The following is a 24,246-nucleotide window of genomic DNA, read 5'->3' on the forward strand; positions in this document are numbered from 1 at the left end:
TGTTTCGATACTCTAGAAATTTGCCCACAGTATGTGGTAATGGTGTGAATATTTGCAGTCTGTCTTGCTCCTCCTTCTGGCTAGATTTACGTTGTTTCATTTTCAGTGGTCAGCTGGCACCTAGCTTTGCTTTGTATACAAGATTGGGCAGTGAATATTGTAAGAGATGCTGGTCATCAGCTGGAGAGTTAAGTATAGATGATGAATCCGTATTCTCTATTTTCTCTTTGTGACAAGTTTAAAAAAGCACGAAACAGATGGTAGACTGCTTAGATCTATTTTTTCTCTAGCTTTTGTAGAATGGTATTAGACTGAATCAGATCAAAAACTGAGTCAAAATAATGCTGTTCACTGCATTCTGTCTTTAAACTGACTATGTTGCCATTTTAAGAGTAGGATACTGAAGTTCATTTGGAACTGGAATTACAACCTAATTCTTTCCAAAGTGAAATTGGATAGAAAGTTTTGACTCTGCTAGGATATTATTCAGCTGGCATCAAAGGTTGGGGGGGGGGGGCAGTTACAAGTGTGAAGCACCATGTTGATGCTTATTATTTTAAATTTTTCTATTAATTTCTGTTGGGTTTCATCCCTGGACTGCACAAGTTTTTGTGTCATCAAGTTTCCAGTCCTCAATGAGTAGTTAGTCTAGAGGCAGGGCCAAACTCAGGGATTCCTTTCCCCAGATTCCTGTGTATGTTTTCCTAAAGGGCTTTGTCTTTTGTCTTTACTGCTAGCCACTGTCTCCTCCCCTTTTGATGACACAGTAATGGAATTGTGTGAGGGAACGTCTTAAGTTGAAACTACAGTAGAGTCTCACTTATCCAATGTAAACTGGCTGGCAGAACATTGGATAAGCGAATATGTTGGATAATGAGGGATTAAGGAAAAGCCTAGTAAACATCAAATAAAGTTATGATTTTACAAATTAAACACCAAAACATAATGTTATACAACAAATTTGACAGAAAAAGTGGTTCAGTACGCAGTAATGCTATGTAGTAATTACTGTATTTACGAATTTAGCACCAAAATATCATGATATATTGAAAACATTGACTACAAAAATGCGTTGGATAATCCAGAACGTTGGATAAGTGAGACTACTGTACCGTGAGAAGGCCATGTAGTCTCCACTATTTTACTTCCTTTTTTTTCTTCCAGTAAGGATTTTGACTCTCTGTAGGCAAAATTTAGTTTCATGGACTTTTAAAAAATATAATGAACCTTTTAAACCTAAAGTTTTACTCTGCGATCCTCAACCATCCTATTGATTAAGAGGTTTTTCCTGCTGACAACTCGTAAGTTTTTGCTGGTAATGTCCTGGTACTCTGCTATATTTTGGTGGAATTACCCTAACTGAAGGATATTTTTGAGCCTGACAGCTCAGATTCCCTCACAAAATTTCCTTTTAAAACAAAAATAGGTGTTCAGTTACTGTTCAAAGTAAGTTACTACCCAGCAAAAAACAAAAGCAAGCAAACTGGGAAATATTCAGTGAATTCCACAGGTGAAATAATATGAGTCTTTTTCTTAGTAAAATGGTTTACCCTTTATATTTTGTTTCTAAACAGTCCCTGTCTTATGAGCATTAATAGGTCAAAATGACTTGACCTCTCACCTAACAAAATCCCATCCTCTTCAGTATCTTGAGACTTGTCTTTTTTTTTCTTCTTCACACTGTCCCTTACTTCACTTTGGTGAGTAAGTTTAAAGATGTTGAGGTGGGAATATCTGACTTGCGTGATAAAGAGTTAGATGTCCTTTGACAGCAACTACTGAGTTTCACAAGCAAAAGGTTGACAGATTGATTCAGGACGATCGTCGTATCATCCAGAGAGAAATTTCAAGCATAATTGACATTTCACAAAAACGTGTGGGTGACATTATTGCTTTACTTGGCTATCTGTGCACAATGGATACTGTGAGACGCTGGTTGCGGAAACACAGTGTCTACTTCTTCCGTGATGGCTTCAGAAAACTTGTTCATCATTGGCAGAAATGTATCCAATTGTCTGGTGATTATGTGGAAAAGTGAATAGTGGTAGTTAAGAGCACATTCTAAGGATTATTTCTGCGTTTGATTTATTAAAATATTCCCATCCAAACGGAAGTAACGAAGGTGAAGGCATTACTTTTCATTCAATTCTTGTATATTTTTCAAATCCATCAATAATGTAGTCTTTTCCTACTGCTGGAAGGTATCACCTTTTCATATTGACCAGATGGTGGTACCACTTTTTGGCTACCTTGTTAGGTATATAATTATTCTCCACTACCACAGTTGGCATCACACTTACTCTCAACTGACAAGCATACCTATATGTGTAGTCATAGGTCAGTCCCAATTACACTTTCTAAATATTTATGTCCTCTATAAGAAAGTCTTTTAGGCTTACACCTTAAACCTTTTATGTGTAGAGGCCTTCTGAGAAGACGAGACTCCAGGAACATTTGAACAAGTCTGCCAAAAACTGATGGAAAACTACTCTGCTTGATAAATGTTACAACTGAGAACAAATAGGAAAGGGGACTTCAAAATGCTTGAAGGATAAAGAAGAGGAGGGTAGAGTTGGCAGAAAATAAGTGAGAGTAGGGATAAAGAATGACACACTCCTGCAATAGGAGGGAGGAGTTTCACAATGTGTGTGTATGTTAAGAAATTAGACGACCCTTTCAATCTTCTACAATTTAGGGATGAGGTACAGAACTTGTCCCCTGGGACACAATCACAAAATAACAAACAAACAAAAAAAAAAACCCACAGCACCTGTCCAGTACCTGTTGTCAGATCCACTGCAAGATCCCTATGCTTGCTGGTTTGCTTGTGGCTTCCAAGTAGAGTGGGATGTTTGAACTGTACAGACATTTAACTGTGTGACATGCTTATGATGTTTTTCATTATTTGTATATGTAGTTTTATAATACTGCAGAAAATAAAAATGGAAATGCTATGTCAAGAGATTACAATACATTGAATGGGAAAACCTGTGCTGTGGACTACTGTGGTTGAGGAAAGGAATGAGAGAAAAAAATAGAGAAGTATTATATTCAAAAGACTATAGAACTAACATAGATTGGAGTAAACATTGAGATATTAGGTTTTTCAATAGACTGATTTAAAATATTTATGCATAGATGCACTAGTATGAAGAAGAGACTATCAGAAGGGCAGTATAGATTTTTTCCCCAAGTACTTTGGGATCAACAATACCATCCAGTGTTGATGTTTTCAGTACCTTGATCTGAGATCTCTGTATGGTGTGGTCTGCTATCCCCTGCTCCTTAAGCCTAATGTATCTCTATGAAGAAATAGGGGATGGATTTTTTTTGTACATACATAAGTGAGGTGGAGCAAGGGGACTAGAAATAAGATGTATCCTCAGTGTTGCTAAGCACTCTGCTAAAAGCAGTTTCCCTTTTACAGTCCTTGGAAATTTTTTAAGAAATGTCATAGTTTTAACAGCTACATCTTCCATTGGCCCCACTCTAAGTGAACATAGAGCCTTGGCATGCTTCCTTTTAACTGAATTGTAATTCCTCTGTTGCTGCTGCTGCAGTTACATAGGACCAGGAATCTGCTTCCAGGAAAGGAACATCTTAAATAACATAGTGATGCCCCTTTGAACTTTTTGGGACATCTAGGGGTGTCCGCGTGCAGAGTTTGTGAATTGTTCTACATTAAATTGACTACTATTTGCATTGAAGTCTAGCCCTCCCATGAAGTGATAGTAAATTATTACTGTAATTGGTGTTGTCGAAGGCTTTCATGGCCAGGATCACAGGGTTGTTGTATGTCTTTCGGGCTGTGTGGCCATGTTCCAGAAGTATTCTCTCCTGACGTTTCACCCACATCTATGGCAGGCATCCTCAGAGGTTGTGAGGCATGGAGAAACTAGGCAAGGAAGGTAAATATATATCCGTGGAGAGTCCTGGGTGTGACAAGAGTCCTTTGTCAGTTGGAAGCCAGCGTGAATGTTGCAGGTAATCACCCTAGTTAGCATTGGAAAGGTTCGTCTCTTGCCTGGGGGACATCCTTTGTTCAAAGTCATTAGCCATCCCTGGGGCTCCTCTGCCCTCAGAGTGTTGCTTCCCATCTACTGTTCTGATTTTTGAGTTTTTTTAATACTGGTAGCCAGATTTTGTTCACAACTTCTGAGGATGCCTGCCATAGATGTGGGCGAAACGTCAGGAGAGAATACTTCTGGAACATGGCCATACAGCCTGGAAAACATACAACAACCCTGTGATCCCGGCCATGAAAGCCTTCGACAACACAGAGTGCTAACATATAGCTCCCTGTAAAAATTGTCTCTAGAATGTTTCCCAGGTTGTATAATTTTACATGTCCATATTGTTAGTTTATATATTTATTAATTGCAGTATTTAAACCCCAATATCAAGAGATCTCAGGACAGCTCACAGTAGCATTAAAACACTTCAAACAGCCAAAAATCAGTAAGAGCTTAAATAAGCTTGAACATATGAAAACACATAAGGAGTTAAAACATATGTTTAGAATTTAGAAATTTTAAAAACTATAAATACTGTAATAGTTTTAAGTTGTGTTAATAAGTTCCAAAGGCTTTTGTGTTAGTGCCCATTAGATCTCCAGAGGGAGATCATTATGCAGTTGGGATGCCATGACTGAGAAGGCTCTCTCCCATGTCCTAATGTCACTATATATTGATCTTCTTGGTGGGACAAAGAGAAATGGCCCCCAGCAGATCTTGACTATTAAGCAGGCACATATGGGAAGAAGCACTTCCTCAAATATTGAAACTCCAAGCCATTTAAATATTTAAATATCAAAAGCAACTCTACTTCAAGGCAAAAATGCATTGACAGCCGGTGTTGTTCTTTTAAGACTGATATTATATCTATCTATATCAGGGGTCCTCAAACTTTTAAAGCAGAGGGCCGGTCCACAATCCTTCAGACTGTTGAGGGACCAAATTATGATTTGGGGGGAAAAACCGAACAAATTCCTATGCACACTGCACATATCTTATTTGTAGTGCAAAACAACAACAATGAAAGAACAATACAATATTTAAAAATGAAAATAATTTTAACCAACATAAACCTATCAGGATTTCAATAGAAGTGTGGGCCTGCTTCTGGCCAATGAGATAGGTTAATTAGGGTTGTTGTTGTTGTTGTAGTTGTTGTGTGTGTCTTCAAGTCATTTCAGACTTTGGGTGAGCCTAAGTCCAAAATTATGTATTTATTCATTACTACATTTATTTACTACATTTATATCCCACCCTTCTCACCCCAAAGGGAACTCAGAGCAGCTGTATGTACATACAATATATTATATTATTAGCATAGCACAATATTAGCATTATACTATATTGAACTATACCACTATACTGTAATATTATATGTAATATATAACATATAATTAATATTATTATATGGTATTACTGTTAGCATTATATTGTATAAAATGATAATATTCTTATCAATATATGTATATACAATATATTATATTATTAAAACTGATATAAAATATTATATTATAAATGAGGGCGGGGGCCAGGTAAATTACCTTGGAGGGCCGCATCCGGCCCCCGGGCCTTAGTTTGGGGACCCCTGATCTATATGATACTGCTGCATTTTGCTCTTATTGCAATTTCCAAGTCTTCAAGAGCAGTGAATTACAGTAGTCCAGAGGTTAAGTGTGGCTGGTGGGAATGAGAGAGAGGGCCTTCTCCGTGATTGCTCCCCACCTCTGGAACTCCCTCCCTAAAGAATTAAAAATGGCCTCCTATCTCCTCTCCTTTAAAAAGCTATTGAAAACACATCTATGCAATTTAGCTTATGGAGAGGAGGAGGATTAAGTACATCTATATGCACTCTCACCTAGCTGCCAACACCTGTTAATCTGCTGTTCATCATCTCCCTTCCAACTATTTTAGCCACATTTTGGAGACTTTTAATGAGATTTTAAGGATTTAATATATTTATAATTGTGTGGATTGTGCTATGTATTGTCTTGTTTATTTAAGTTGTTTTATAATTTATTGAGTTGTTTTTGATTTGTTTTATGTAGTGATGCTGGCATTGAATGCTTGCTGTTTATTTTGTTGTAAGCTGCCCTGAATCACTTCAGGGAGATAGGGCCGTCTATTAATAAAGTTTCATTCATTCATTTATTCATTTATAATAGTTCATGAACTACCATGGCAAAGCTATCTCTGCCCAGTCAAAGGAGGCTACCCATTGGCAGTTCAGCTTGTTGAACTGATCTTCTGTTTCGTGGCACAAGAAATTATCCATATTCTTTCCATGCTATTTTCCCCTCTGGTGCCAAATTTTGTGTTAAAGAAGTAAAGCCAATTGACTACATGATGAAAACATATTTTTCTTCCCTTTTTGGCAAGCTTGTCGGGGTCGAAATCATTGGGAGGAATAATTGAGTAACAATATCAGAGCAGGTATATTTGCTGTTTCAAAGGAACCAAAAAGGAGAGAGTTTTACTTCTGATTGCTCAGTTTGGAAATTTACAAGAGCACACATATCTCATGTTCCTAGCCATTAATGTACAGTGGGATAATCACCTCAGTGTAATACAGGAATAGATATATCACCTGTAGACCCATTTTTATGTGATATTCTCCTGGTGGTGAAATTCAATTACTATCCTTTTAAAGTTACTCTTACGAATTTAAAACAAAAGTATGATTAATAGATTCATGCTTCCAACAACTTCCCATAACACAAACTTCCTAATCTAATTTTAAACTGGAAACCAGTTTCAAAATTCTTTAAATATGCCACATGGTACTAGCTTACAGATCGCTATTTGGAATCCTTTTCTTTCTAGCTACCATACAGACCCTTGCAGACTATAAAATACGCATTTTAGAAAAGGCACTAGGGCAGGCATGGCAAACTTTGGCCGTCTGGGTGTTTTGGACTTAAACTCTCACAATTCCTAACAGCTTACCAGCTGTTAGGAATTGTTGGGAGTTGAAGTCCAAAACACCTAGATGGCCAAAGTTTGCCCATGCCTGCGCTAGGGCGATATCAAGTAAACTGTTTAGTTGTCAGGAAATTTCTACTGTTTGAGATTGTTTTTAACATGTTAATTTTGTATGAACACCTGCATCTTTCTTTTATGCTCTTAATGGTAGGATATTAGCCATTTTGTCATAGAATCTCCTTTTCAAATTCCTGAAAACTGAGGAAATCAAAATTCTTTCAGGTGCATATTTCTAATCATTGGTTGTCCAAAATGTATTAAATATCCCAAAAGAATGATTGGTGTAACAGAGCATTTAAAATATAAATGAAATCCTTACAAAACACAGTCCAATGTTGCAAGCTTAATTAGAAGACATAGTATTTTATTTATTTATTTATTTACTTCATTTCTATCCGATCTTTCTCTACCCCAGAGAGGACTAGAGGCAGCTTACAAATCCAGCAAAAATTCAATGCCACACAAGTAAACAATAAAACATGTCATCAAAATGTAAACAATCTAAAAATATAAGCAATTAAAACACATAACAATAAATTAAGCAGATTAAAACCATATAAAATGCCAAGTCGTGATGTCATGTCCAAATTGTTCTCCAAAATCCATAGTCCATTATTCAAAATGATAAAGTCTCATTCCGTAGTTTCCTATTCACTAAACGCCTGTGGGAAAAGCCAGGTTTTTTCCCCTAAAAACTAGGAGGGAATGGGGCCTGCCTGATGTCACTGGGGATGGAGTTCCACAGCCAAGGGGCCACCACTGAGAAGGCCCTGTCTCTTGTCCCAACCAATTGCACTTGCGAAGAGGTTGGACAGAGAGCCAGGCCTCCCTAACTGATCTTAAATTTCTTATAGGCTCATAGATGCGTTCTGCCACATAAGTTGGACCAGAACCGTATAGTATGTTGTCTATTTTAATAATTCAAACTATATATGAATTAAAAAATAAACATTTTTGATGCTCGCATATAAAATGAACCTTTTCCTGTAAAAAATGATGTTGATGAATATAAAAAGCAGGATGGGAATTATGCAGTCTTCAAGCTGTTGGACTGCATGTCTCAGCAGCTCTAGTTAGCATTGTCAATACTGAGTAATAACTATTTATAGTTAATATTGCCACTTGGGCAGCTGTCTGCAGCTGTTATCTATTGGTGATTATTCATCATTGCTTTTGGCCTGATGTTTATACAGGTTAAGTATGTAAAGTTGTTATGCAACCAAAATTAATGGAGGATAGGTTCATAAATGTAGAAAGAAGGCCTTTGCCAGTAACTATCAAATTCTCAAGCTTCAGCATATTCAATGGAGAGAAAATATAATTAAAATGTGGAGTAAGATAGAAATGTAAGCACATATTGTAGTTAAGAATAATCAGTTTCTAACTCCATATAACACCATGCTATAAGGGTTTAAAAAATATATGGACAGATAAACTGTTTTTAGAGTTAGACTAATGATTGGAGATAAAGAGTATGTGATAATTTTAATTAAAAGAAGGGTGTATTCATTGAATGCTGTGTTTAAGTATGGTAGTTGTGAAGCCAATGATGTGTCCTTTGATACTTTTGAGACAGATGAGCATGTGCTTTGATAATCATCATTTAAAAGTATTTATACATTGCCATTCACACACATACTCCTCACCTTTGGCTTGCTTGTGTAAAGATTTAGAGCAAGCAGTGAAAATCTTTTGTTAATATTTAAAATGTCATACATTTCTAAACAGAAATTCACTATGATAATAAATGCAGAGTCCTCATATATTTTTTTCCCTTCATGTCACATCTTCCCAAAGCAGAGTCTTTTAGTACAAGAGTGAATGTGGAACTAGCTCTATTTCTGCAAGGTCAAGCAACAGTATTGTCCTTTAGTTAGCACTCTTAGTTATTAAACAGTTTTATTTGTCTAGGTTTCCTCAGGTAATAACTTGTCTAAATCACTTGATGTCATGTTTGTGGCACAGTTGTGGTACAGAGTCTGCCTTGTTTGCATAATGAAATGGAGGGGTGTAGGCCTTTTTGGATTCTCTTTGTCCTCTTAACAGCCTCTGATACCATTGACTGTAATATTCTTCTCGGATACCTCACAGATACAGGAATACAGTAGGTCTAAGATCATTCCTGGATTTCTGAGCCCAGAAGTTGGAGCTTGGCAGAGTATTGCTTTGACTGTTAGAATTTGTCTACATTTGATTCCCATGATGAGGATCCCTCCATAAACTGCATTAGTTTAAAATGCTTTCACCCCAAAGTGGAATTGCCCATAGGTTAACTGTTGCTTTTGAAAATATGGCAGAAACAACCAATCTGCTTGAAAGCAAGTCTCTGCTTCTTCTTCTTGAGGATAATTGCTTCTGATAAAGGATTCTTCTTGGTGTGACTTTGGATCACATGATTCCCAACCCTGCTCTGGAATGTTTATTTGTGTACAAATATTGATGGACTGTAAATATGGAGGTTCAAGGTGGCATACCAATCAAATAATAAAAACAATAAAATAGGTGCAATACAGTTAAATTAAAATATGTATTCTGTCCATGGGAGAGGTACTTGTAGCTTGGACCGCACAAGGGGAAGCTTACAAAACAGGTAAACTTTCAGTATGTGTCTAAAATTAAATTGTTAGAACATGTCATATTTTAGAAAATTGCTTTTTTAAATCACCTGTATCAGACCATTGCAACTCTCCATCTAGCTTTCATTTTCTTTTTATGGATGTGTTATGTCTGCTTGACTCAATGAAGAACTAGTAGAGACAAAATAATCATTTTGTTTTGTGTTTTCCCCCCTGGATTTTTTGCTTGCTTCACTCACATTGGCAAAACCCAAGAGGTTTCTTATAGTTCAGGTGTTCCTTAAAATTGTAACTTTGTTTGTGACAAGACAAACATTTGAACAGCAAATTCAAATTCTTATTTTCTAAACAAAGCAGTACATTTCTCAGACAGTTATATATAGTGTGTTTTGCTAAGTGATGCAGAAATTGGAAAGCTTGATAATATTGCTTTTCTGTTTTTTCAAAGAAATCAAATTCCCCTCTTCCCTAAATTGAAAAAAAAATCCTGAAATTTTGGATCTCTTTCAGCAGCATTTTGCATTTTTCAGCCAAGAAGGACTGCTGGGATTTCCTTTAGGAGTTAACATGTTTTCTACCTCTCTTAAGGGTAATACTAGATCATGAGACTAGCAATAGAGCTGGGCTACTAATCATGCAATATAATGGTGTTAAAGGTAAAGGTAAAGGTTTTCCCCTGACGTTAAGTCCAGTCGTGACCAACTCTGGGGGTTGGGTGCTCATCTCCATTTCTAAGCCGAAGAGCTGGCGTTGTCTGTAGACACCTCCAAGGTCATGTCTGCATGGAGTGCTGTTACCTTCCCGCTGGAGCGGTACCTATTGATCTACTCACATTTGCATGTTTTCGAACTGCTAGGTTGGCAGGAGCTGGGGATAACAGCGGGTGCTCATTCCGCTCCAGGGATGTGAACCTGGCACCTTTTGGTCCGCAAGTTCAGCAGCTCAGCGCTTTAACGCACTGTGCCACCAGGGGCCCCTAATATAATGGTACCAATCAGTATTCCAATCATTCTGATGTAATGGTTGAATTGGTATGGTATGTTCTGATTACACTATGTAACAAATTTGAAAACAATTTTGTTCCTGTTTAGAAAGTGTTTAATTGTGCAGTAGTTAGTTTGAAAGTTGTTGTTATACTCTAATTTTTGTAGGTGCCACAAACTATTTTGAATTGGTAGACTCTATTAGATATTCATTGAAAAACTATAGCAAAATGTGCTGCAGGATGTTCTAAGTTTAAAAAATACTAGCTTGGGGACCCGGCGGTGCCCGAGTTATTTGAGAAAGGCATTCTTTTCCTGTGTTCCAAGTTTAGTTTAGGTCCAGGGTCAGCTGGGTTCAGTGGGTACAGGTGAACTACAACTCCCATATGGAAGTCCCTCATCCATGGTCAGGGCCGTAGCCAGAAAAAAATTTCGGGAGGGGTTTTGAAAATTTCGGGGGGGGGGGGGTTGAACCCCTAGCACATACCCCTACTCGCTACAAACCTGTCAATATCTGCTTGAGATAGTGCCTGGAGGGACTCTTAATGTTTTGCATCTCATAGACTTGCATCTCATAGACTTAGGGGATTTGGTTAACCAATTAAAATTCATGAGTAAACGAGATTTTTTGTATAACTTGAAAAATTTCGGGGGGGGGGGGGTTGAACCCCTAAACCCCCCCCCCCTCGCTACAGGCCTGTCCATGGTCCATCCCACTCCAAACAGCGGCAGGATGTATAGTAGGTCATGGGACTGTATGTGTCATGCCTGTTAGAGTGAGTAGGCCGAAGTTTTTTGCCTCAGGGAGGCAAAAAAGTACCACCAATGTAGGGAAAAAACTCAGGGGGTGGGTAAGGTGGGGGGGGGGGGAGTAAAGGTTTTCATAAAGTGACCCAAAACCATCCTTAAAAGGAAAGATTTAAAAGATAGTCATTATTGAAGTGCTCATTCATTGGAGGTGAACTATAAATCCCAGTACCTACTACTCCCAAACTTCCAGACCAATTCCCCTCCAAACCCACCAGTAGTCTAATCTGGGCATATCGGGTCTGCATGGCAAGTTTGGCCCAGACCCATCATTGTTTGGATTCATAGCATTCTGAGTGTATGTGAACTACAACTCCTCTAAATTCCCCAGTAGGAGTGACAGTACTCTGACTTGATGAAGGGTGAACTACAACTTCCACCATGTGCAGTTAATCTCCAAACTCCTCCAGTAAGTTTAGTTGCAGCTCAATTCTTCGACAACACATTCAATTCTTCTCTGTTTATTATGCAGAGAGATTTGAAAGGGAAGGGTAGTGGGCGGGCCCATGTAAATTCCACAGCAATGGAGAACCCTGGGATGCCTGCCTGAGGTGGAAGAAAAAGCAAAATCTAGGATGAAATGGTCCCCAAATAAAAGCATTCCTTGGGTGGTGGGCCATAGTGTTTGGGAAGGACATTGGCAGGGGCTGGGCTACATGTTCTTGAGCTCGCTGTAACTGTAATATCAGTGCAAAGAGGTGACTTGCTGGATTCTGAGGCCTGGGAAGTATAGCCTGTTTGTGGAGGCCAGAGGCTGTCTGTGTGAGCGGACACCTGTGCCACATACACACATATGGGTTTTGGCTTTTATTATGGATTTAGATTTAGATTAGATTAGATTTCCTCCTTCATGGTCAACTGTGAAATGCGCACATATGGTATCCCTCAGCCTATGCTGACAGTTCACAGAATCTTCTAGAGCTCTCCTGGTGGAAGCCCCGCCCACTCTACCCCATGACATATATATAGCCAGTCTGAGGGGCTGCCGCCCAGTTCCCTTTTTTCCACTTGACAATTGAGAGAATCCTTTCTCTGCTCTCCACTTTAAAGAGTAAATTTTGACTAATGGCATCAACTACTGCCTTTAAAAGATGTACCTCTTGCAGAGGAAAATTTACCAGATACTGATGGGCACATGATGTGCCTTCTATGCCTAGAAGGGCACATAGTGCAATCCTGTACCATCTGTCAGGCATTTACCCCCCCAGGCAAGAAGAAATAGAGAATCGCGTCTAAAAGCGATGCTCTATGAACAAGCATTGCTGCCTTCCTCAGTTTTGGAAAGTCAGAACACCTTATCCGAAGTTTGCCAAATCCTGCAGTTCCTGAGAGAAAGAAATTCAAAAACTCAGTGACTATAGCGTCCCGCCAAAATGTCGGATGTCAGGATGGCTCAACCTTGCCTCAGATAAATAAAGATAAGAATTGGCAATCCTCAGCACCATCACTAGTCGTGGCTGCTAATGAGGATCAGCAAATTAAGCCCTCTCCGACACTGGCATTGGCAGTGTCCCCTCAGGGGCACTATTACTGTTTTGAAACTTGGGCTCCATTGCAGGGATGGTATTCCATGCTTCCCACTCAAATGGCAGCCTCCAGGTCTATGGCTCTTTCTTCCACCTTTATGGCTCCTCCTCGGGCCACTTCTTCAACAGCGGTCTCTAGGGTTTCTTCTGGGGAACTACACCTAGGTCCAATTTCTTAACAAGTCAATCAAACCACTTCCTCCCACCCCTCCCGTGGGGGTCTTAATGCTATTTATTTATAATGTCAGAAGCAAATGGAGGGTAGAATGTCACAGGTGACCACTCGGAGAAACACGATTACAGGTAAGCAACCTTTTCTTTTCCATGTTTTTGTGATAAGAACCGATTAGGAAATGACATTTATAACCCAGGAACAAAAATTGTTTTACATAGTACTGTTTTCACATACATGTACTAGTTACTGTTTTATTAATGTTTTATACCTCTTGCATTTTATGAATGAAAGGCAGCCTCACATAGGGACAATTTCATTAGTCCTATCTTGATTTCAAAGCTGCCTCAGGTAGGATTACAGTTAACAAACCATGAATGGCTGATGCTTTGATGCGCAGGGGTCTTGTCTACTTGTGTCATCGGTATGTCTAATGGAAGGTGCTTTTAGATTCAGCAGTTATATATTTAACTGGGGTGCAATTGGACCAGTAATTGCAACCCAGTTAAGACAGTTTGTGCACTTGAAACCAAGCAAAACCCCCAGATAGCTCAACTCCCCATATTTTGGGGGGGATGAGGGGTCAGCTTTCTTTATGTAGGCACTGGCAGTCATCCTGAGCAGGTGGTGCTGATTGTTTTACATTTGTCAGCAAATAAATACTGCTGAGCCATCCCATTGATGTCTTCATCTAGCATCCAGAGCTATATAAACCATCACAGTGGTGTAAGTGGCCTTCACTCTCCTCTATCCATGAGTAAGAAGTGGGGTGCTTGGCAGAGGAGAACAGTGAAGCCATATTAGTTGTTGAGATGAAACACTTGTAACCACAAGAGGGCATTCTAGTGTAGGAGATATGGATAAGTACACTGGGAGACAAACTGTTAAATTTAAAAACAGATAGGCAGGGAGGAACAGCTATGGGAGGTAAATTCCATATGTCCTTGGAACTGAGAAACTTGAAGACACTGCTGCCCATTTCTGATAAGTGGTTGGCTTATACTTCAGAGGAGTTAAACGAGAATTTCAGTTGCTTTCTTACAAACTAGAATGCTTTCAATTACATCCAGATTTTCTGCTGTCTCTTTAGAATAAGTTAGGAGAAAAGAAATATACAGTATTGCTTACAGAAGAAGATGGCATTTCATGATGGACAATAAGCTTGTCCAAACAGAATTCCATAGATAAGAAAGCTTGGTTATAGATCATTAACCAAGCATATTTAAGAAGATAGGAGTATATCATATCTATTCAAGTCAGTAATGGAGGGATTGCCTCTAAATCAGGCATGGACAAACTTTGGCCCCCCAGATGTGTTGGACTTCAACTCCCATAATTCCTAACAGCTGTTGAAGTCCAAAACACCTGGAGGGCCGAAGTTTGCCCATGCCAATTCTAGATGATGTCACAAATCAATTCAGTTTATCTAATTATTGATTACTGTTATTTCTTAAGCACTATAAAAACCCTGGTTAATATAGACTTGTAAAAGAATTATGGAATTTCATAACTGATTTATGTTTTCTTCAAGACTAAATCTAAATGTTGATAAAATAATATTTGGATTATGTGAGAGAGGGCTTTCTCAGTGGCTGCCCCTTTTCTTTGGTGCTCTTTGAATTGGGAAACCAGATTGGTCCCATCCCAGCTGTCCTTCTGGTGGTGGACTAAAACCTTTTTATTCAGGGTGGTTCTTAAAGTCTGAGTCAAGGGGTGTATTTTAGTTATTTAGGTTTTACTCTATTTTAGGGTTTTAAGTCATATTGTGATGGAACTGTAAGTGCCAGCTCATTTTGTTAGACTGTCTTACCCATAGCTTGAGAATAGCCATTTTTCTGTTACTTTTATGAGGGTGGAGCTTAAGGAAACACTTTCTGGTTTGGAGCAGTTAGTTTGCCTGGGGAAAGGGAGCCATTTTAGATTAGAGTTATTATCACCAGGGAATCTTGGAAGTAAGACGTGTCTATAGTTGGACAAGCCATTTCAAGCCAATAATAATTACTATTCTGAGAAACTCATTCAACTATACTGATCTATTGCTGGTCAGTGGCAGCCAGTGGAGTTTCCAACGCCTTCAGCAAGGTGTCTGGCTTTAATAGGAGAGACCTGCTCTCTCTGCCTCTGAACTGATCACAGTGAACATTGGGTTCCCCAGAGGCCTCTTTACCAGAGAAAGTGAGCATGGGAAACTTTCATCTGTCCTTTGTCTCCAGAATCATCCACGATCAGTGACTTCAAGAACAACCAGTTACCTTCAAATTTTAAGTATGAACTTTTTTTGTGGGGGAAATCAAGATAATGCCTGAGTTAGGCCCAAGAACATTAAATAAACTGTTACAGTTTCTTGAAAGTAATAGCGTGGACATTGATTCTGTGGGGTTTCTTGCTCAAACAGGAAGGCAAACCAGTATCACCCCTAGCTGATAGAAAGTTAAGACACGTTAGCATTAAAGCAGCTTGGGTGCGACAGCACACGTGCATTGTATATTTTTTTACCACTGTTCACTGTTTTGAATATTTGAAGAGCGAAAAAGTGGCATAATAATAATAATAAGTGATTAATTCATTTTGCAATTCTTTAAATTATATGAGCACTAATACACTTTTATTAGGACCAAATTATATCCAGGACAGATAGCTCTTTAGCAGATAGTACCATTTTGTCTCCATGACGTAACTGTAATGGAAAGCCTTATTTGATTGCAGATTTTTGTCTATATTATTTAATGTTGGTTAATGATAAAGGTAGGCAGGAGTTAGCTACTTCTGATTGGCTGTGCGTCGCCATGGTATCGTAGCTGCCGTTGTAGAACTGTAACTATTTGGAGAGGCTAGCAAGAAAGGGGCGGAGCTAGCTGAAAGGAAAAAGGAGGGAACTTGTTAGAAGTTCAGTTTTGTTCAGGTTCTAGCTAGGGAGCTAGAAGAAAGACTTCTGTATGTTCAGGTACTAGCTAGGGAGCTAGTAGGAAGATTCCTGTCATGAGTTTCTAGCTGGTGAGCTGGATGGAAGAAGTATGTGTTCATGGTTGTAGATACCAATGTTATAGTGAAATAATAAGAAACTTATGTAAGTCTGGGCCTTTGGTTAGGAAAAACTGAGAGGAATAGAGAGTCTTTTGAGACTAGGATTCAGTCAGGTTGACCAGAGTGAAGAGTAACTTTGAGATGTAATTGCCAAGTCAGAAAGGCTGTGGAGAAATATATGATTTTTGTAAGGAAAGATAGTGCCTCAACAAGTTAAAATAAGTTTAAGTGTTTGGAAAGTTATATAGCGATAGTTTGTGTAACCAAGTGAGTGCAAGACAATAGATGTTATAACACCCAAGTGGAACTGAAGTAAAGAACCTTTGTAACAAGATACGCTTTATGTGCCAAAGAACTTATAAATAAACATTTCTTTGTTTTCAATAAAGATAGTGTCTTTGAGTTGTGAACTGCAATACACAGAGTCAGCGAGGACTCTTCAAATACTCTCCCCTCAGCACCATACAGTGTTCCCTCACTTATTGCTGGGGTTACGTTCCAGGACCACCCGTAATAAGTGAAAATCCGCGAAGTAGGGGCACTATATTTTAATATTTATACATTATTTTAGTAGCTATACACTATTTTAAGTCTTTATCAACCAATTGTGTGTTGATAAATCGCCTCCTTCTCCTCCCGCTGCCACTTGGGCTCCTTTTCTCTCTCTTTGGCTTCTCCTTCCTCCCTTCCTTAGGCTGTAAATTGTAATTTTTTATGATTTATAATAATATTTTAGAGTTTATTGAAAAACCGCGAAACAGCGAATCCGCAAAAAGTGAACCATGAAGTAATGAGGGAACACTGTATTGGCTGATACGCACGCACACGCTTACGTGTATATTGTTGGCAGTGGTTGGGATTTTGAAATAAGGATTGCCCCCTGCCTTAGTGGGATTTGATGTCCCATAGTTAATGTTGGCAAAGGTGGGATATTAAGAAAAAGATTTCCCCAGCCTAATTGTGAAAAGTCCTTTACAGTAACCTTCATTTCATATTAAATATTATTTAGATCCATACTCTTTTACTCCCTATAGTTGTTTGCCATGTCTCAATGCTGTGAAACCATGACACTTGTAGTTTTACAAAGGCTTTAGCCTTCTTTTCCAAAGAGTGCTGGTGCCTCATCAAACTACAGCTCCCATAATTCTATAGCATCAAGCCAACCTTTGTCGGGACCACATTCCATCTGGAAATCGATGTCCTAACTGCAAAAGAACATGTGGCTCCAGAATAGGTCTCTATAGTACTTACAGACCCACACCAATGTCAAATGCAGTGATAAGTTTATCACATATTATATGTAGCCTCATCAGTAACCATGGTCATTCACAATACTTGTTTTTGTAATGTAAGCCAAATCTCAGAATTATCTTCTTTTCCAGGGGCCTGATACTCTCAAGAGCTCAAATGAAATCTAATGAGGGCTAGCAGACTGTATTATTTAATCTTTTAAAATATTATTTTACAATATAGTTCTTGGATTGCAGACTGGGAAAATATTACCCAGCAACTTTACTTCATTTGCGTTGTTGCTTTTATTTCTGTATTCAGTGTCACAGAGTCAAATCAATGCAGAGTAATAATTTGAAATTAAATGTATAGCTAAAATGAAAAAAAAAAGACTATTCTCCTTTGGTCAGTTACATTGCAGTTCATGGATGCAACTAGTAGAATATGTGCTTTTAAACAATCATCCTCCCCCATGCATTCTGTGATAAAACAAATCTTAAATTCATATTAATAGAATGAATATATCCAAATACCATATTTGGAAAAGCAATAAATAGCTATCAGGTGCTCTGGAAAATAAGATTCCTTAATTGGTATTAATTGATTCAATATGTATACCCTTCTCTTAAAATTTGGTTATTCAATATTTGTATTTATACTCTGTGTGTGTGTGTGTGTGTATTTTTCATGTTACACTTGCTTTATATAAGTAATTGTTGTTTTTCATATTACAGTTTTCATGTTACACTATGCTCATGTTACCCATCTGTTTCCCTTCTTTCTAGAATTCATAGGCAAGTTTTCATTTTACTATATTTTCCTTTCTATAGATTTGCTTGTTAATCTTTTCCAATCTGTATAAATGTTCTTTACACTTAATTTGGTAGCCAGGTACTTCTACTAGCAGCTACAAAGTGTATTCCCATCAGATACTGCAACAGTATTGTATGCATTTGAACACATTTCTAAGGAAACATACTACAGTCATCTCACTTCTCCATACAATGAAAAATTCCACACTGCAAAATTTCAGTACATTCCCAAGATCAACTTCTGAAACACATTAATATTGTTTCAAAGGTGTTATTTCAGCCAGCAAAAATGCATTCCCCAAACTCAAGCCATCTGGGAAAAGGGTATGAGTTCAGGGAAAGTAGGATAATAGTGTAATCAGCTGCATCCACTTGGTGATTAGGGAGTTTGGTGAAGCCACAGTTTTGTCCAGAAGTCATGGTTTACTCCAGATTTTGGGGAAAGCTCTGAAGTATCCTACGGCTTCCATTAATGTGATTCAAGGCTGTATTAAAATGCCTTAGCTCACATTAATCTAAATTTGTGTCAAATAATTGCCACAGAGGTGATTCAGGCCCTCCCCCCTTTCAGAGTAACGTGTTAGTGAAGACGGACCCATAGTTTTTGGGAAACCACTGGTCGGGTTCCTCTTACTGGTTGTGTATCTTGTCTAGTATACATTGTTGTGGTATAGTAGATGAACATGGTACAGTACTCAAACAGAGGTCACTTTCATGGAATCATAGGAGTTGGAATGTTCATTCCATTTTTACATAACATATATTTAAAGATGGATATCAGTTCACCTCTTGGTACACTGTTCTCCAGGATAAACACACCAAGCTTCCTAAACATGCCTCACGGGGGTTGCTTTCTAGAATTTATGGCCATCTTGGTCATCTTCCTCTGAACATGGTCCAATATGACAATATCTTTCTTGAACCATGGTGTGCAGAACTGGCACTGTTTTAGATGAGTTTTGTCTGCAACAGAACAGAGTGGTACTGGTACTCCGTTTGTTTCAGCCTATTATTGCATCAGCTTTTTGGGCTCCCAATTTATACTGTTTACTTATGTCTAGCTTGTAATGTACTAAAGTTCCTATATCCTTTTTGCATGTTCTGGTGTCAAGACAGGTCTCATCCATCCTATATTTGTTCATTTTATTTTTCTTGCCGCAATATTTTTTTAAAGATGTTTTAAAGATGTTTTAAAGATGTTTTTATATTGTTGTTTTAGCCAGTTCTTGTAAGCCGCCCCGAGTCCTAGAAGAGTGGCGGCATATAAGTTTGAAAAATAAAATAAAATAAAATAAATAAATAAATATTGTAATTTTCATTTATTTTAATTTTTTGAAATTAATTTTGCTAGTTTTTTTTCCCCAACTTTCCAATCTGTTGAGGTCATTTTGAACTCTGATGATTTTCTCTTATATATTAGCTGCCTCATCTCATTTGGTGTCATTTGCACACATTTTATTCTGTCATCCAGTTCATTTCTATAATATACTAGCTTTGTCCAGCCAGGCGTTGCTGTTGCTTATGGGAATCATTTGTTGGCCAGATGGAATAGCAGTGAATAGCCTTGCAGCCTCAAAGCCTGGCCGTTTTCTACATAGGGCATCCTTGCTTTGTCAGGTTGAATGGGATGGAGTAGCCTCGTGGCTTCAAAGCCTGGGGATTTTTCACCTAGGGAAAATTTTGGTTGGCCAGGTTGAAAACACTGAATAGCCTTGCTGCTTGCAAGCCTGGCCGCTTTCTACCTTGCGGAATTCTTGGTTGGCCAGGTTGAATAACAATAGTCTCGGTGTGGCAGGTATGAATGCTGCAATTAGCCGCCTTGATTAGCATTTAATGGCCTTGCAGCTTCAAAGCCTGGCTGCTTCCTGCCTAGGGGAATCCTTTGTTGGGAGGTGTTAGCCGGCCCTGATTGTTTCCTGTCTGGAATTCCCAATTTCCCTGCTTTCAGAGTGTTGCTCTTTATTTACTGTCCTGGTTTTAGAGATTATATTGTTCTGTATTATTATACCACAGTAATTATTTCATATTATATTTATAATCTTATATTATCTGCTTAGAAGTGCCTTATGTGAGGCCCCTTCTACACAGCTGTATAAAATCCACACTGAAGTGGATTATATGCAGTATGGACTCAAGATAATCCAGTTCAAAGCAGATAATATAAGATTATAAATGGGTGATATAGCTGTGTGGAAGGACCTTGAGTCTACACTGTCATATAATCCAGTTCATATCAGATAATCTGTATTTTATAGGCAGTATGGATCAGGTCTAAGTGCACTCTGCCTGTGCCCTAGGCGCCATTTTGGCTGAGAGAGTTGCTAAATATGAAGGGGGCGGGGCCTAAAGGCAGCTTGGGGGGGGGGGGGCTAAAGGCAGTGGAGCCTACCTTTCTAATTGGCAGTTAGGGGGAGAAAGGCTCTTCCTCATCCTCTGTAATTTGGACTATTTTTCTAGGTGTTTTTTTTATTGAAAGGCATATTTTGGATGACTATGTCTTTTGTGGCCAAATGTGGTGTGATTTGGTTCAGTGGTTTTGTTGTTTACTCCATAGTAAAACAAACATTACATTTATATATAGATTAAATAACACTGGGTTTAGGAAAAGAATCCTGTGATACTCCACTAGTCACTTCTGTTCAGGATGAAAAGAGATGTTTGGTGAGCGCACTCTGTTTTTGGTCAATCAACCAGTTACAGGTCCACCAAACCATAGAAATCTAATGATGTAATAATCTTTTAGTAGGATTATTTAATGGTATCTATACTGATGTAATAATATTGCCCTTTTCATTACAGTTAAGATGGGAGGTGGGGTGTTTCTGTCCCTTTTTCCTTTCTTTTTTTGTGTTTCCTTTTTCTGATTGTGTATAGTTCTTTGTGTAGATTGTTTGTTAGTATAACTCAGATTTTGAGCAGATTTTCTGCATGAATATCATGGTGATCCATCTTAAAAAGTATTCAGAAATCATGATATTCTACATTTTAGTATTCACCAGATCAAGCTTATAATTCCATCAAGAAAAGAGATACTATAAGTCTAGCAAAAATTATTTTGAGAACCCCAATTTCTTTTCCAGAAGAATATAGTTAGATTTTCAGTGGGAAGCTACCACTATTCTGGCATGGCAGGATACCATATGTCCTTGTAGATTAGAATTTTAATGATCCCTTATCGCTTGATTGCTGACTCAAGTCTGCAGAGCAGTATTTTTACATGTCTCTGCCCTAAAACATTTAAGTGAAATTTCTACCCCAGTTTGTATTCAAGAATTACTTGTTCCCTGAACATTGAATCACAAGATATATATAGAAATAGACAGCCTGAACAAGATACATGTCTGATTTTCCATCTTTTGTATTAAAACATTCTTTCTCTGTAGGAAAAATATTTGTGTAATGCAGCTCTACTAATTCTTTTTCTCTCCCTCTCTCACTCCCATTTTCCCTTTTTTCAGGTGCCTTAGCTGGACCAGTTGTTGATCCACATGTGAGAGCAGTATGGGGGAAGAATGTTACACTGAAGTGCATAATTGATATAAATGAAACATTAACACAAATTACGTGGGAGAAAATACAAGGAAAGAATGCACAGACTGTAGCTGTTCACCATCCCGATTACGGATTTTCTGTTCAAGAAGACTATCAAGGAAGAGTATCACTTAAAAATACATCACTTACTGATGCATCTATCATCTTAAAGAATGTAACCTTCTCTGATTCTGGACAATATGTATGCAAAGCGGCTACATTCCCACTAGGAAACTCTCAATCAACAACGTCAGTAACTGTATTGGGTATGCTTTTTGATATTTATTTTATAAACATTTCACCTAAAATATTTCAAGATCAAAATTAAAACTGGCAATCTGTTAAATTAGATGAATGTTTGCACACCTATGAACAGAAGCACCACTTTTCTAGTGATCTGAGAACTAATAGAGGCTTCCTACTAGAGTAAAAAAAAAAGGCAGTGACTTTTTACAGATCCTGACGATATCTTTCATTTTTAAAGTCTTATTTGTGTTTCAGTTGATATGGTGAGTGTTTTTCTTTTGCTTATTTTAATTGTGATTCAAAGTTCGCTCCACATTGGCAAAAACATCTATTAAGTAGAAATGCACTCATGGGATACTTCTATCTATTGGATTTATAGAAAACACTTTTCCTCTGATTCTTTCCCCTAGCAGTCTACTTTGCACCTCCCCAGCATTACATCTTTCTACTAGAGAGTTCTAGGAAGGCCCAGTTGCAAAATCTCATACTTGGGGGATGTTGTATCATTTTTATTCTCCTTCTCACATCATTGGAGGACTAGAAAAGCGTTTTAACAATGGGAAGTGTCCTGGAACTTCCTTTTCTCCCCCATTAACCCTGCATTCTGTTTGAATCTTAGGAACCACAACAATGTCTTTGTAAAAATGTGCATGCAATCCCATTGTCCGCACTTACTTCACCCCTGTTAACAGACGATCAAGGGAAATCATCTGTTCATCACCTAATTAGGATCCAAACTGATATTTCTTATTATTGTCAACCATCCTGAAATCTTTTTTTTTAAATATGATCTAAATAAGCAAATTGCATTCCAGGGTCCCAGGCTGCTTGATTACCATTGGTTCCACGCTGTGAAAATACATAATGACTCACATGTGGACTTCAATCATGTGCTGTTTTTATGTTTATTATATGCCAGCATTATCATGCTCTAAAATGCTCTTTTTGCAGTCCTTAGATGGATTTTAAAAAACCCTAAGTTGTATTAATTGCTTGTATGCTACAGTCAGTGAGAATATACTGAGGTCACTCGGCATTATATATGTATTTATGTATAATCCTTATAATAAAAAAAATCAAACTTTATACCCTACCCCCGTCTCCCAGAGGGACTCGGGGCGGCTTGCAAAGCACTCAAAGTTGCAAACACAAAATACAAAAATTGCAGAAACAATAACATAAAACAATAACAGCACACATAAATATCTCACTTCGCAAAACCCTCTGGTTAAAATCAGTAAAATACAGCAATAGCTTCAGGTATAAAACAACCTTATGGTGTTAAATTAAATAAAAACAGGAACTGCTGAGTCATTTTGTTGTGAACACGAAGAAATCATGTTGTTGTTGTAATTATATTTATATTTATACCCCGCTTAATCTTTCCCGAAAGGGGCTCAAAGCAGCTTGGCATAAATTATCCAACTGTAAACATTTCATACTTTATTGAGATTTTAAATCATACAGATTCTTACTCATGGTTTCTGGAATTCCCACAGTGGATGAACTCCACAGGCCACAGCCAAGTAGGCAAATAAGAACCTGCCAGCACCATGTTCTGAGCTTCCTACTCCAGGAAGAAATAGAACCAATGTAAAAAAAAAGTTATAAACTCGTGTGGGGTTGAGCAGGATGACTTAGAAAAATACCATGATTGATGGTATTAAAATGTGCTGAGAGATACAGCAGAAGTAACAGGGTCATGCTCTTCCTGTTAAGTTTCCTAGCTTCGAACCAAGGTAACCAAGACTGGCTGTATTTCATGACTAGTCCTAAAACAAAATTGAAATGGACTGCAACAATTTATCTGAACCCAGGGAAGTTGGAAGCCATCTCACAATCTTGTACTTTGCCCCAAAATAGAATATTGGAGACTGGCTGATAAAAGTCTAATATAGAGGGATCTAGGGAAGGGTTTTTTAAAGTAAATTTCTTCAACTTACTTTACTGTAGTGAAGTACTCCCTTACCCACTGTTCTAATCCCCTTATGACCTATTCTATGAGCCAGAAGAGGAAGGATCTAGAACACATGTAGGAGCTCTCACCTCTCCAAGTATCCTGTTTGTACTCTTGCACCCCAGATCTTTTAATTTAAGAACTAACCTTTCAATTGTTTCCACTTACATTTTTGTTTTAGAGTAATATACTTTTAAGTGTTCAAATTGATAATTACCTATTTTATGTTAAAATATCTAGAGGACAATTACTTGAATCTTCTTATGTGTTAATGCCTACTGGCATAATTTGGATTTTTTGTTGCTGGCTAAGCTACAGGATCCCTTCAATTCCTTTCTTCCCTCCCTCTGAACAGGTGAGATAGAATGTCTTGGGAGTATTTTCTTTATA

General features: G+C 38.0%; 1 protein-coding gene across 8 annotated transcripts in view; it reads left to right on the forward strand.

The window, feature by feature from the left end:
* The window catches only part of nectin3 (nectin cell adhesion molecule 3), a 260,420-nt gene that overhangs the window by 9,493 nt on the left and 226,681 nt on the right, over nt 1–24,246 (forward strand). For all 8 annotated transcript variants that reach the window (XM_062974877.1, XM_008107775.3, XM_062974878.1 and 5 more), the window contains exon 2: nt 21,581–21,919. In XM_062974877.1, the coding sequence (XP_062830947.1) occupies nt 21,581–21,919 (339 nt within the window). The remainder of the gene's footprint in view (nt 1–21,580; nt 21,920–24,246) is intronic.

The sequence above is a fragment of the Anolis carolinensis genome, chromosome 3, assembly GCF_035594765.1.
Source record: "Anolis carolinensis isolate JA03-04 chromosome 3, rAnoCar3.1.pri, whole genome shotgun sequence".
NCBI lineage: Eukaryota > Metazoa > Chordata > Lepidosauria > Squamata > Dactyloidae > Anolis > Anolis carolinensis.